At 40.7% G+C, this 15,235-nt stretch overlaps 1 protein-coding gene across 1 annotated transcript in view; it reads left to right on the top strand.

The window, feature by feature from the left end:
• The window catches only part of LOC120362643 (uncharacterized), a 70,790-nt gene that overhangs the window by 14,864 nt on the left and 40,691 nt on the right, over positions 1 to 15,235 (top strand). The window contains 3 exon segments of the mRNA XM_074385656.1: positions 605 to 731; positions 2,491 to 2,586; positions 12,446 to 14,301. Of these exon segments, the coding sequence (XP_074241757.1) occupies positions 605 to 731; positions 2,491 to 2,586; positions 12,446 to 14,301 (2,079 nt within the window).

Genomic DNA, 15,235 nt, shown 5'->3' with positions numbered 1-15,235 from the left:
GGAGGCGTGTAGAAAAACACAAGGTCAGGAGTTCAAGACCCGCCTGGCAAACATGGTAAAACCCTGTCTCTACTAAAAATACAAAATTAGCCAGGTATGGTGGCACATACCTGTAGTCCCAACTACTCAGGAGGTTGAGACAGGAGAATCGCTTGTACCTGGGATACAGAGGTTGCAATGAGCCGAGATGTTACCACTGCGCTCTAGCCTGGGTTACAGAGTGAGACTGTGTCTCAAAAATATTGAGATATACATTCTAACTCAACAAGTGTTTTTATCTCAAAAATATACAGAACTCATTCATACTTCATAATGTAAATATAGCACTCAAAAATGTACATATTATGTTCATGCCCTTAATTTTATAGTTTATTCTCCAGAAAATTATCATATATAAACCGATGTTGTAGATCTTATTCCACTATTTTCTCATAGTTAGAGAATATAGCAGAGAATATTTATGTGTTTAAAATTATTTTATTTGGATAATTTCCATCACTTTATAAGTCAGAACCAGTTCTCTTTAGAATTTCATTTCAACTTGAGTGAAATTGAAAATTTTGCCCATGGCCATTTGGTAAATATATGTATGTGTGTTTTTCAGAGACCGCTGACATTTATGGATGTGGCCATAGAATTCTCTCCAGAGGAGTGGCAATGCCTAGATACCACACAGCAGAATTTATATAGGAACGTGATGTTAGAAAACTACAGAAACATGGTCTTCCTTGGTGAGAATAACTTCAATCCACAATTGCTAATATACCCTAAAGATTTTATTTGTAGAATGTTTTTTGGTAATTTATGTTGACATAAATGAGTATCAGATTTCTTTTTTTTGTTGTTTTTTTTTTTGTTTTTTTTTTGAGACGGACTTTCGCTCTTGTTACCCAGGCTGGAGTGCAATGGCGTGATCTCGGCTCACCGCAACCTACGCCTCCTGGGCTCAGGCAATTCTCCTGCCTCAGCCTCCTGAGTAGCTGGGATTACAGGCAAACGCTACTACGCCCAGCTAGTTTTTTGTATTTTTAGTAGAGACGGGGTTTCACCATGTTGACCAGGATGGTCTCGATCTCTCGACCTCGTGATCCACCCGCCTCGGCCTCCCAAAGTGCTGGGATTACAGGCTTGAGCCCCCGCGCCCGGCATCAGATTTCTATTCTAAAGAAAATCGTCGGGGCCAAGTGCGGTGGTTAATGCCTGTTATCCTGGCACTTTGGGAGGCCTTGGTGGGTGGATCACCTGAGGTCAGGAGTACAAGACCAGCTTGGCCAACATGGTGAAACCCCGTCTCTACTAAAAATACAAAAATTAGCAAGGCATGGTGGCACATACCTGTAGTCTTAGCTACTTGGGAGGCTGGGGCAGGAGAATCACTTGAACTCCAGAGGTGGAGGTTGCAGTGAGTGGAGATGGCACCACTGCATTCCAGCCTGGGTAACAGAACAAGAAGACTCCATCTCAAAGAAAAAAAAAAAAAAAAGAATAAGAAGAAAAGAAAGAAAATCTTGGGGATTTGTCAGTGTAGGAAAAAAAAAATTTCAAGACGTTTCATCTTGATCTGAACTTTTTACATTCCTGATCTGTATCCTTGACTCTAAATTAATGTTAATTCCAGAAATTTAGTGGCATAAAATATTGTTTTATGTACCTTAAAGTCTAATTGTCATCACCAGTTTTTGATTCAGTAGTACTAAGTTGAGTAAAATTAAGAACCTACAAATTTAAAACATTTTCTTTCCTTTTTTTTTTTTTGAGACGGAGTTTCGCGCTTTTTAACTGAGGCTGGAGTGCAATGGCGCGATCTTGGCTCACTGCAATTTCCGCCTCCTGGGTTCAGGCAATTCTGTCGCTTAAGCCCCCTGAGTAGCTGGGATTACAGGCAGGCGCCACCATGCCCAGCTAATTTTTTTGTATTTTTAGTAGGGACGGGGTTTCACTGTGTTGACCAGGATGGTCTCAATTTCTTGCCCGGCCAAAACATTTTCTAAATATTTAGAAATATTTCTGTTTTGGGGCCAGCCAAAACATTTTCTAAATATTTAGAAATATTTCTGTTTCGAGGCCGGGCGCGGTGGCTCACGCCTCTAATCCCAGCACTTTGGGAGGCCGAGGTAGGTGGATCACGAGGTCAAGAGATCGAGACCATCCTGGTCAACACGGTGAAACCCCGTTTCTACTAAAAATACAAAAAATTTAGCTGGGCATGGTGGCGCGTGCCTGTAATCCCAGCTACTCAGGAGGCTGAGGCGGGAGAATTGCCTGAACCCAGGAGGCGGAGGTTGCGGTGATCTGAGATCGTGCCATTGCACTCCAGCCTGGGTAACAAGAGTGAAACTCCATCTCAAAAAAAAAAAAAAAAAAAAAAATTCTGTTTTAAGTTGGCATTTTATAAGTAATTTACTGGAATATTCTATTACATCATCTTTAATGAGCACATTATTTGGAGAATATGAGCAACATTCATGGTACTTATTTTTAATAAAACAGGTATTGCTGTCTCTAAGCCAGACCTGATTGCCTGTCTGGAGCAAGGCAAAGAGCCCTGGAATACGAAGAGACAGGAGACGGTGGCCAAACCCCTAGGTAGGTAAGAGTGAATGCAACAGATGACACAGATGAGAGGTCCTAATGTCAAGGAGAAAGTCAGTTTTTGAAATATGATTTGTGAGCTGTGCTCCAAGGTAGACAGTTTCTGAGAAGCCTGAGGTTTATGAGTTTGCAATGAGAGCCAAAAATCCCCTTTATGGCATATACAAAACTGCAAGATCTGCTTTTTTAATGTTTGGGTGGACACATAGATATCTGTGTAATTTTACAAAACTCTATGTTAAACTATTTTTTAAGTTTTCTTTCTGCATAATGTCTGAAATATGTGAGTAGTGGTTTCTGTTTCATTGTTTTTTGAATTAATTTTTTCCTGCAAGTTCCATCCTGTTTTTATTACTATAAAAACTATTACTATTTTATTATTATTATGTCTTCACAGTAACTACTGTGGTATTTTGATAAGGTATGGAATTGTGATAAGGAGTTTATTGAATGTGTAAATCACTTTGGATAATATGGCACTTTAACAATATTCTTCCAACCCATACACACAAAATATTTTTAAATTTGTGTTTTTTCTAATTTCTTCCGTTGATATCTTCTATCATGTATTATAAAGGTTTTTTAGATGCTTGTTTAAATTTGTTCTGAGAAATGTATTTTAATGCTATTGTTAATAAGATTGTTTTCCTCGTTTATTTATTTTTATTTTTTATTTTTATTTTTATTTTTATTTTTAATTTTTTAAATTTATTTTATTATTTTTTTTTTTTTTGAGACGGAGTTTTACTCTTATTACTCAGGCTGGAGTGCAATGGCGCAATCTCGGCTCACTGCAACCTCCGCCTCCTGGGTTCAGTCAATTCTCCTGCCTCAGCCTCCTGAGTAGCTGGGATTACAGGCACTTGCCACCATGCCCAGCTAATTTTTTGTATTTTTTTAGTAGAGACGGGGTTTCACCATGTTGACCAGGATGGTCTCGATCTCTTGACCTCGTGATCCACCCGCCTTGGCCTCCCAAAGTGCTGGGATTACAGGCTTGAGCCACCACGCCCGGCTATTTTTATTTTTTATTTTTTGAGACGGAGTTTCGCTCTTGTTACCCAGGCTAGAGTGCAATGGCGCGATCTCGGCTCACCGCAACCTCCGCCTCCTGGGTTCAGGCAATTCTCCTGCCTCAGCCTCCTGAGTAGCTGGGATTATAGGCATGCACCACCATGCCCAGCTAATTTTTTGTATTTTTAGTAGAGACGGGGTTTCACCATGTTGACCAGGTTGGTCTCGATCTCTCGACCTCATGATCCACCCGCCTCGGCCTCCCAAAGTGCTAGGATTACAGGCTTGAGCCACCGTGCCCGGCCTTTTCCTCGTTTATTTCATCAGATAGTTTAAGTATATGGAACCATATCTTTGTTTTTTTTGTTTTTTTTGTTTTTTTGAGACGGAGTTTCGCTCTTGTTACCCAGGATGGAGTGTGATGGCGTGATCTCGGCTCACCGCAACCTTCGCCTCCTGCGTTCAGGCAATTCTCCTGCCTCAGCCTCCTCCTGAGTAGCTGGGATTATAGGCACGCACCACCAAGCCTAGCTAATTTTTTGTATTTTTAGTAGAGACGGGGTTTCACCATGTTGACCAGGATGGTCTCGATCTCTTGACCTCGTGATCCACCCGCCTCAGTCTCCCAAAGTGCTGGGATTACAGGTGTGAGCCACCGCGCCCGGCCATATCTTATAAATGTATGTTAATTTAATATTTTGCTAATTTACCGAGTATATTCATTAGTTTAGATATGTTTAAATGTACTGTGTATGATTTTTTAAGAATATATGACAGTATATGATCTACCAACAGCAACTTTTTACTTATTTGTCTTCGATGTTAATGGCTTTTTAGAAATTATTTTGACTAATTCTTTTGCCACATACTTTTAGTGCTATGTTAAAATAGAAGCATTGACACTGGGCACAATATAGTTTTGCATAGGTGTCTGTGAATTTGAAGAAACAAACACCTCTTCAAGTTTTTATAAACTGGTTTCAGGAGGTAAAGATCTTGTGTTGGCCCCCCAGGATAATGAGATGCCCTCTAGATTTGTAATGAAGAGGGGTTGTAGGTTGCTCACAAAGCTGCTGGGACTGCGTAATGGTTTACCTTTAGTTGGCTTGTTACAAGGGGCTTGTGTAGTTGTAAATTTTATTTTATTTTTGGACAAATTGAATATCCTTCAGGACTTTGATCTGTAGGGCACACACTAGGCAAGATTCCGTTGTCAGGTCTGTGTATGGTGAGCCTTACATCAGGACGTGAATGTGTATAGCGCTCACTGAGTATCAAAGAGGATTTTCCCAGGTCCTTGTGTGGGTTTCTATGTAGACAGAACTGGCCATGAACTATGGACCAGAGAGCTTGGACCGAGTCATGGAATTGCTTCAGGGACCATAGCAAATGCTAAGGTCTTCCAAACTTGCCTGCATGGCTACAAATTGGTGTCTTCCTCCACACCTCCGGAAGGACAGGACATCTCCCAGACCTAGTCTGGGAGGAGTTTGAGATGGTTACATGGTAAGTTTAGATTTCTCAGTGGGACCAAGTTGGGTGGGCTCTTTTTTAGTCTATAGCCAACAAGAGAGGTCATATAGTTTGCCACCTAAATGAAAGCTTGACTTCTGAAAAGGATGCTCCTCAGTCTTAGGCTTTAACAGAGTTTCACAACTCCCTCCCTGGATCTCAAAGCTCTCCTTTTTAAAACATTTTTTATTTTTATTTTTTGTAAATGGAGCCTCATCTCTGTCACCCAGGCTGGAGTGCAGTGGCTCAATCTTGGCTCACCATAACCTCTGCCTCCTGGGTTCAAGTGATTCTCCTGTCTCAGCCTCCCAAGTAGTTGGGATTGCAGGCATGCACCACCAAACCTGGCTAATTTTTGTATTTTTAGTAGAGACAGGGTTTCAACATGTTGGCCAGGCTGGTCTTAAACTCCTGGCCTCAGGTGATCCACCCTCCTCACCCTCCCAAAGTGCTGGGATTACAGGTGTGAGCCACCATGCCTCGCCGAGTGTTGCTGCGCACCCCAAGCCAGACTTGAAATTTTGGCCTGAAGCAATTCTTTAACCTCAGTGTACCATGTAGCTGACATCACAGTTGTGAGCCATGCTCCCTGCTGTCTCATAAAGACATTTTTGTTAAGGATAGCTCACAAAAAAATAAATCACCTTATTAGCTGGGCATGGTGGCGCGTGCCTGTAATCCCAGCTACTCGGGAGGCTGAGGCAGGAGAATTTCCTGAACCCAGGAGGCGAAGGTTGCGGTGAGCCGAGATCGCGCCATTGCACTCCAGCCTGGGTAACAAGAGCGAAACCTCGTCTCAAAAAAAAAAAAAAAAAAAAAATCACCTTTTATTTTTCCATCCTATTGATGTCACTTTATTCATTTTATTTCTACTTTCTTGTTTTTTTTTTTAAGATGGGAGTTTCACCATGATGGCCAGGCTGGTCTTTGACCTCCTGACCTCAGGACCCACCCACCTCAGCCTCCCAAAGTGCTAGGATTACAGGCGTGAGCGAACGCGCCTGACTAGTTTCTACTTTCTATTTCAAATTTGTCTCTAGTTTTGGATTCACACATTTAGGACAGTATGTTAGAATTCAAATGTTATGCTCAAAGTAAATTAGATGCTTAGTAGGCACTACTAAAATTGTCACTTACAAATTTGTGTTCTACAGGCAAAAAGGAATTCTAGAATTTACACCATTTCTTTAGCCTATATCTAAATCAAAACATAATTCCCAAATATTTGTTGCATGTATATCAGAGGCTTTAAGTATATCCTGGAAAACATATTTATTTATTTATTTATTTATTTATTCTAAGACAGACTGTTGCTCTGTCACAGGGCTAGAGTGCAGTGGTGCGATCTCGCCTTACTGCAACCTCCCACTCCCTGATTCAAGCTATTCTTTTGCCTCAGCCTCCCATGTAGCTGAGATTATAGGCATGCGCCACCACACCCAGCTGCTTTTTGTATTTTTAGTAGAAACCGGATGTCACCATTTTGGCCAGGATGGTCTCGATGTCCTGACCTTGTGCTCTGCCCCCCTCAGCCTCCCAACGTGCTGGGGTTACAGGCGTGAGTCACCGCACGTGGCCTTCTTTCTTTCTTTTGAATTTAGCAATATGAGGCTATTCTTTGCTTTTAAATTTAATTTTTTTTTTTTTTTGAGGTGAAGTCTTACTCTCTTGCCCAGGCTGGAGTGCAGTGGCGTGAACTCAGCTCACTGCAGCCTCTGCCTCCTGGGTTCAAGTGATTCTCCCGCCTCAGCCTCCTGAGTAGCTGGAATTACAGATGTGTACCACCATGCCTGGTTAGTTTTTTGTATTGTTGGTAGAGATGGGCCTTCATCATGTTGGCCAGCCTGGTGTCAGAGTTCCTGACCTCAAGTGACTTCCCCACCTCAGCCTCCCAAAGTGCTGGGATTACAGGTGTGAGCCACCGTGGTCAGCCTGCTTCTAAATTTGAATTACCTCAGTTTCATTTTGTATACGAATAACATTTAAAATATGAAAATTACCTCTAGTTTTTGTAATGCTAATTTAGTAAAAGTTTCTCGTTAGAGTCTTCTATTTATGATTATACTGAATTTTCTTTCTTTCTTTTTTTTTTTTTTTTTCCTTTTTTGAGATGGAGTTTCGCTTTTGTTACCCAGGCTGGAGTGCAATGGCACAATCTTGGCTCACTACAACTTCCGACTCCCAGGTTCAAGTGTTCTCCTTCATCAGCCTCCCTAGTAGCTGAGATTATAGGTGCCCAGCACCATGACTGGCTAATTTTTTTTTTTTTTTTTTTGAGACAGAGTTTCGCTCTTGCTACCCAGGCTGGAGTGCAATGGCGCGATCTCGGCTCACCGCAACCTCCGCTTCCTAGGTTCAGGCAATTCTCTTGCCTCAGCCTCCTGAGTAGCTGGGATTACAGGCACGTGCCACCATGCCCAGCTAATTTTTTGTATTTTTAGTAGAGACGGGGTTTCACCATGTTGACCAGGATGGTCTCGATCTGTTGACCTCGTGACCCAGCCGCCTCGGCCTCCCAAAGTGCTGGGATTACAGGCTTGAGCCACCAGGCCCGGCTTTTTTTTTTCTTTGAGACGGAGTTTTGCACTTGTTACCCAGGCTGGAGTGCAATGGCGTGATCTCGGCTCACCGCAACCTCCGCCTCCTGGGTTCAAGCAATTCTCCTGCCTCAGCCTCGCGAGTAGCTGGGACTACTGGCGTGTGCCACCATGTCCAGCTAATTTTTTTTTGTATTTTTAGTAGAGACAGGGTTTCATCATGTTGACCAGACTGGTCTGGAACTTCTCACCTCAGGCAATCCACCAACCTCAGCCTCCTAAAGTGCTGGGATTACAGGCGTGAGCCACTGTGCCCGGCTCATCACACTTTGTTAAATAATGAATATACATTTCCTTTGTATGAGAGAACCACATTTGTGATTTGAAGTTAATTTTTGAAAAGATTTGTAATTCTGTACTTCTTTAGTTCTTCTAAAAACATTGTAAAACAAACAACATAAAATTTACTATTTCACATCTATTTAAGGGTACATATTAGGGCTATGCATGGTGGTGGCTCACATCTGTAATTTCTGGAATTTTGAGAAGCCAAGAAAAGAGAATCACTTTAGTCCGAAAGTTTTAGATACCTGGCCCACATGTAAAGACCTTTTCTCTAGAAAAAGAAAAAGTTTAAAAATAACTAGTTATGGGTGGTGTGCATCTGTAGTCCCAGCAGCTTGGGAGATTGAAGAGGGAGGATTACTTGAGGCTGGGAGTTTGAGGCTACAGTGAGCCATAATTGAGCTACTGCATTTCAGTTTGGGTGACAAAGTAAAACCGTGTCTCAAAAAAGCTGTAAATTTTAGGCATGTAGAGTATATTCACCTGGTTATGCAAAATACTTCTGGAAATTCTGTAACTTGTAAAATTAAAACTCAATATCCATTAAGTAACAACTGCCCATTTCCCCCTCTCTCCAGCCCTTGACAAATACCCTTCCACTTTCTGTTTTTACAAGTGTGACTCTTTAACTTATCTCATATGAGTGGAATTATACAGTATTTGTCATTCTGTTACTGGCTTATTTCAGGTGATACAATATTTTCAAAGTTTATCTTAAAATTTTACAGGTTTTTTTTTTTCTTGAGACAGTCTCGCTCTGTTATCCAGGTTGGAGTGCGTGCAATGGAGCAATCTTGGCTCACTGCAACCTCCACCTCCCAGGTTCAGGCAATTCTTCCACCTCAGCCTCCCATGTAGCTGGAATTACAGGTACCCACCATCATGCCTGGCTAATTGTTTTTGTATGTTTGTAGAACGGGGTTTCAGCATGTTGCCGAGGCTGGTCTTGAACTCCTTACCTCTGGTGTTTTACCTGCCTTGGCCTCCCAAAGTGTTGGTTTTGCAGATGTGAGCCACTGCGCCCAGTCAAGAGTTTTTTTAAGGCTAAATAATATTCTATTGTATGTAACATAACATTTTTTGGTGTGTTGTTTTTATTTTTATAGAGATGGGGTTTCACCATGTTGGCCAGGCTGGGCTTGAACTCCTGACCTCAGGTGATCCACCCACCTGGGCCTCTCAAAGTGCTAGAGTTACAGGCATGAGCCACTGCACCTGGCCCATTTTTTGATGGGTTTATAGATCAAAAGACATCTGGGTTACTTCAGCCTTTTGGCTTTTGTGAATACTGGTTCAATAAAATAGGTATTTATATAACACTTCTAGGTCCTATGTTGCATACTTTGGATACTGATTCACAAATGGGATTGCTATATTTAATTATAATTCCATTTAAAAAATAATGGCAGCATCCTCGTTTTCCACCAATAATCAAGATAGGTTTTATTTTCATAGCATCATCAACAAATCTGGTGTTGTTTGTTTTGGAACAGTCTCGCTCTGTTGCCCAGGGTGGGGTGCAGTGGTGTGATCTCTCCTCACTGCAACCTCTGCCTCGTTCACGTGAGTCTTCTGACCTTGTGTTCCCCACTCTTAGGCCTCCCAATGTGCTGGGATTATAAGTGCAAGCCACTGTGCCTGGCCAGATTTGTTGTTGTTGTTGTTGTTGTTGTTGTTGTTGTTGTTTTCCTGAGACAGAATTTTACTCTTGTTGCCCAGCCTGGAGTGCAATGGTGTGATCTCAGCTCACTGCAACCTCTGCCTCCTGAGTTCAGGCAATTCTCCTGCCTCAGCCTCATGAGTAGCTGGGATTACAGGCATGCGCCACCATGCCCAGCTAATTTTTTGTATTTTTAGTAGAGACGGGGTTTCACCATGTTAACTAGGATGGTCTCGATCTCTTGACCTCGTGATCCACCCGCCTCGGCCTCCCAGAGTGCTGGGATTACAGGCTTGAGCCACCGCGCCCGGCCCGACAATGAATTTTTGTATGATTGTCATTTCTTGAATCATGTTATTTGCAGTAAAAGAAACTGCCTTCAGCATCTTATATGTAGGGCATATGCAGTGCCAATGTACTTTCTCAGAATTTGGGTTATTTAGGAAGGCTTTTTTCTTCCTATTTGGCAGGACAGATTACCTGATGGTGTTATTCTCACTTGATAGCTTTTCTTTCGAGGAGTTTGACTGTATCACACCGTTTTCTTCTGGCCTGCAAACTTTTAGATATCAATTCACTGGTTATCTCATAAGAAGACCATGTTTGTACATGACACATGGCTTTTATCTTGCAGCTATCAAGATTGTCTTGTGTAACTTTTAAAATTGTGCTTAATTTGTGTTTCTTGCTTGATCTGGTGGCTCACGCCTGTAATCTCACCACTTTGGGAGGCTGAGGCAGATGGATCACAAAGTCGAGTTCAAGACCAGCCTGGTCAAGTTGGTGAAACTGCATTTCTACTAAAAATACAAAAATTAGCTGGGTGTGGTGATAGGCGCCAGTGATCCCAGCTACTTGGGTGAGGCTGGAGACTCACTTGAGCCCAGGAGGCAGACATTACAGTAAACGGAGATCGTGCCATTGCACTCCAACCTGGGCGGCAGAACAAGAGTCCGCCTCAGAAAAAAAAAAAAGTCTGTTTCTTTTTTTTGCTCCTCAGAAAAGTATTACCAACATGAATGGTCTATGTTTCTTATAAGCATATTTGTGCTTATTTTTATAAGCATAAGTTTCTTTGTTCAGCTTCTTTATTTTTACAACATATTTTATTTTAGGATTTTTCAGCTGTAATTTCTTTTTGTGTTTTTTACCCCTGCAATTTTTTTTTTTTTTAATATTTTTGTTCTTACCATCAGTTTTCAGAGTTTTGATAGTTTTATGTTTTTCTGTTGTACTTATTGAGTATTATTTACTTTAAATCAATTTTTTAAATTAATGTGTACTTTTTCAGTTTCTTTCTGAAAACTTTATAACACTCTTGAGGTGACTATATTGTCCTATTTTATATATACTGTAATCTTTAATTGAAACATGGATATCTAAAAAATCTACCTGTCACAATTTTTATACTGTAGCTGTGTCCTGGCATAGTCAGAAAAAATTTTCTCAGCTAGAGATTCTGAGAGTCTCTTAAACATATTCTTAATATGTATCTTCTGTGAAATTTTGTATTTATTTTTTGTTTAAAAAAATTTATTCATGTTTCTTAATAATCAGTCACCACATGCTAATCCTGTTCCCTGTTTGTGATACTACCCTCTCTCTGCTGCTGTAACATTTAGCTTTGGATTCAGCAGATTCAAACTGTCATTCCAAAGCACACTAACATTTCTTTCAGCACTTTATGTCATGGGAGACAGAATCCAGTGTCTAGAAAACTTGGACAGTGTCTCGAAATGGAAAAATAAAAGATGTATGTGCCCGTGTTCTACTTATCTTTAAAAAACAAAAACAGGCTTGGCTATTCACTTCTTTTTTTTTTTTTTTTTTTTTAATTCCCCTGAGACAGAGCCTTGCTCTGTTGCGCCAGCGGGAGTGCAATGGCGAGATCCCGGCTTACTGCAACCCCTGCCTCCTGAAATCAAGCCATTCTCCTACCCCCGCCTCCTGAGTAGCTGGGATTACAGGCACCCAACACCATGCCAGGCTAATTTTTGTAGTTTCAGTAGAGACGAAGTTTTGCCATGTTGGCCAGGCTGGTTGTGAACACCTGACCTCAGGTCATTTGCCTGCCTTGGCCTACCTTAGTTATGGCATTACACGCATGCGCCACCATGCCCAGTCAAGTATTGACTTCTAAAGGCACTATGTGGTATTGGTGGGGAGATGGAAGAGCTGTGTTGCATAAACATAACAAACTTTTCTTTTTATTCTTTGTGGCTGTTTGCATTGTGCTCACTTTCTGGGGCATTGTACACACTTAACTCATTTATAAATTTTTCACAAATGTATTTTGGTCTGTATATTTTTATTACATTTATATGTCTGTAAAGAAATTAGGACCTTTGGTATTTTGCTACACAATTTTTTTTTTTTTTTGAGACAAGGTGTTGCTCTGTTGTCCAGGCTGGAGTGCAGTTATTTGATCGCAGCTCACTACAACTTCTGCCTCCTAGGTTCAAGCAATTCTCTTGCCTCAGCCTGCTGAGTAGCTGGGATTACAGGTGCACACTACCACACCTGGCTATTTTTGTTTGTTTGTTTGTTTGTTTGTTTTTTTTGTAAAGATGGGTTTCACCATGTTGGCCAGACTGGTCTCAAACTCCTGACCTCACGTGCCTGTCTCAGCCTCTCAAAGTGCTGGAATTATAAGAATGAGCTACCACACCCAGACTTGTTATTCAATCTTGTTTATGTAGTTTGTATAATTTTATAGATGAGACTTGTAAGGAATATGTATCTGACTGTAGTATGTGGATTCAGTTGTTACTCTTATTTTTTTCAGGTATGTGTTCCTATTTTGCCCAAGACCTTTGGCTAGAGGAGAGTGTAAAAGATTCTTTCCAAACAATAATACTGAGAAAATACGAAAAATCTGGATATCACAATTTACAGTTAAAAAAAGGGCATAAAGGTATGGATGAGTGTAGGGTGTACAAAGGAAGTTGTAATGGACAGTGTTTCACAACTACTCAGAGCAAAATATTTCAATGTGATAAATATGTGAAAGACTTTCATACGTTTTCAAATTCAAAAAGACATAAGACTGAAAAGAATCCTTTCAGGTGTAAACAGTGTGGCGAATCATTTTGCATTCTTTCACACCTAACTCAACATGAAAAAATTCACACTACTGTGAATTCCTACAAACTTGGAGAATGTGGCAAGGCCTGTAACGTATCCTCAATCCTTTCTCAACGTAAAATAATTCATACAGGACAGAAACACTACAGATGTAAAGAAAGTGGCAAAGCTTTTAACAAGTCCGCACACCTTAACACACATAAGATAATTCATACTGGAGAGAAATCCTACACAACTGAAGAATGTGGCAAAACTTTTAACGTATCCTCACACCTTACTACACGTACGATAATTCATACTGCAGAGAATGCCTACAAATGTAAAGAGTGTGGCAAAGCTTTTAACCAGTTGTCAACTCTTACTAGACATAAGAAAATTCATGCTGGAGAGAAACCCTTCATATGTGAGCAATGTGGCAAAGCTTTTAACCAATCCTCCAACCTTACTAAACATAAGAGAATTCATACTGGAGATAAACCTTATAAATGTGAAGAATGTGGCAAAGCCTTTAATGTGTCCTCAACCCTTACTCAACATAAGAGAATTCATACGGGGGAGAAGCCTTACGAATGTGAAGAGTGTGGCAAAGCCTTTAATGTGTCCTCAACCCTTACTCAACATAAGAGAATTCATACTGGAGAAAAACCATACAAATGTGAAGAATGTGGCAAAGCCTTTAACACATCCTCACACCTTACTACACATAGGCGAATTCATACGGGAGAGAAACCCTACAAATGTGAAGAATGTGGCAAAGCCTTTAGCCAGTTCTCACAACTTACTACACATCAGATGATTCATACTGGGGAGAAACCTTACAAATGTGAAGAATGTGGCAAAGCATTTAAGCAACTCTCAGCCCTTACTGCACATAAGACCATTCATACTGGAGAGAAACCCTACAAATGTGAAGAATGTGGCAAAGCTTTTAACCTATCCTCACACCTTACTACACATAAGAAAATTCATACTGGAGAGAAACCCTACAAATGTAAAGAATGTGGCAAAGCTTTTAACCAGTCCTCAACCCTTGCTAGACATAAGATAATTCATGCTGGAGAAAAACCCTACAAGTGTGAACAATGTGGCAAAGGTTTTTACCAATACTCAAACCTTACTCAACATACGATAGTTCATACTAGAGAGAAACCCTACAAATGTGTAGAATGTGGCAAAGCCTTTAAATGGTCCTCAACTCTCACTAAACATAAGGCAATTCATACTGGAGAGAAACCTTACAAATGTGAAGATTGTGGCAAAGCTTTTAATAAGTTCTCAACCCTTACTACACATAAGGCAATTCATGCTGGAGAGAAACACTACAAATGTGAAGAATGTGGCAAAGCCTTCAACTGGTTTTCAAACCTTATGGAACATAAGAGAATTCATACTGGAGAAAAACCCTACAAATGTGAAGAATGTGGCAAAGCATTTAACTGGTCCTCAACTTTCACCAAACATAAGGTAATTCATACTGGAGAGAAACCCTATAAATGTAAAGAATGTGGAAAAGCTTTTAACCAATGTTCAAACCTTACTACACATAAGAAAATTCATGCTGTAGAAAAATCTTAAAAAGAATGTGGAAAAGCTTTTAACCGATCATGAACTCACAAAACATAAGATAATTTATGCTGGAGAGAAACCCAGAAGTGTGAATAATGTAGCACAGCCTTTAACAAGTCCTTAATTCTTCGCAGACATAATTCCTACTGGAGAGGAACTGTACAAACCTGAAAGATGTAACAATGCAATTTACAACACCTCAACATTTCTAAATGTAAAAGAAATAATGCTGGTGCAAAATCCTAAAAATGGAAAGAATATTACAAAGATAAATGGTTGTCATACTTGATTGTAGGTAAAATACTTTGTACTGGAGAAAACCTACAAGTGTGAAGAATATAGCAAAATTTTAACTGCTGCTGACAAAACTATGGCTTTGGCTGGGCACAGTGGCTCATGCCTATAATCCCAGCATTCTGGGAGGCTGAGGCAGGTGCATCACCTGAGGTCAAGAGTTTGAGACCAGCCTGGCCAACATGATGAAACCCCATCTCTACAAAAAGTACAAAAAAATTAGCTGGGTGTGGTGGCGCATGCCTGTAGTTCCTGCTACTTGGGAGGCTGAGGGAAGAGAATCACTTGAACCCAGGAGGCAGAGGTTGCAGTAAGCCAAGATCACGCCACTGCACTCCAGCCTGAGCAACAGAGCAAGATTCCATGTCAAAAAAGAAAAATCACTGTCAAAAGATTTTTCAGAAACTGCGAGCCTTTAAAGTGAACAAGAGTATTTATTTTGAAGACAAACATTAAAATACGAGCTGAATGTGGTGGCTTACACCTGTAATTTGAGCACTTTGGAGTCTGGGGTGGTTGGATCACTTGAGGTTGGAAGTTTGAGACCAATGTGGCCAACATGGTGAAACCGTTTCTACCTAAAATACAAAAATTTAGGGCCGGGCGCGGTGGCTCAAGCCTGTAATCCCAG

The sequence above is a fragment of the Saimiri boliviensis genome, chromosome 14 (assembly GCF_048565385.1).
Source record: "Saimiri boliviensis isolate mSaiBol1 chromosome 14, mSaiBol1.pri, whole genome shotgun sequence".
NCBI classification, from domain to species: domain Eukaryota; kingdom Metazoa; phylum Chordata; class Mammalia; order Primates; family Cebidae; genus Saimiri; species Saimiri boliviensis.
The sequence above is the reverse complement of the archived record's forward strand: the minus strand, read 5'-3'. Positions and strand labels throughout refer to the sequence as shown.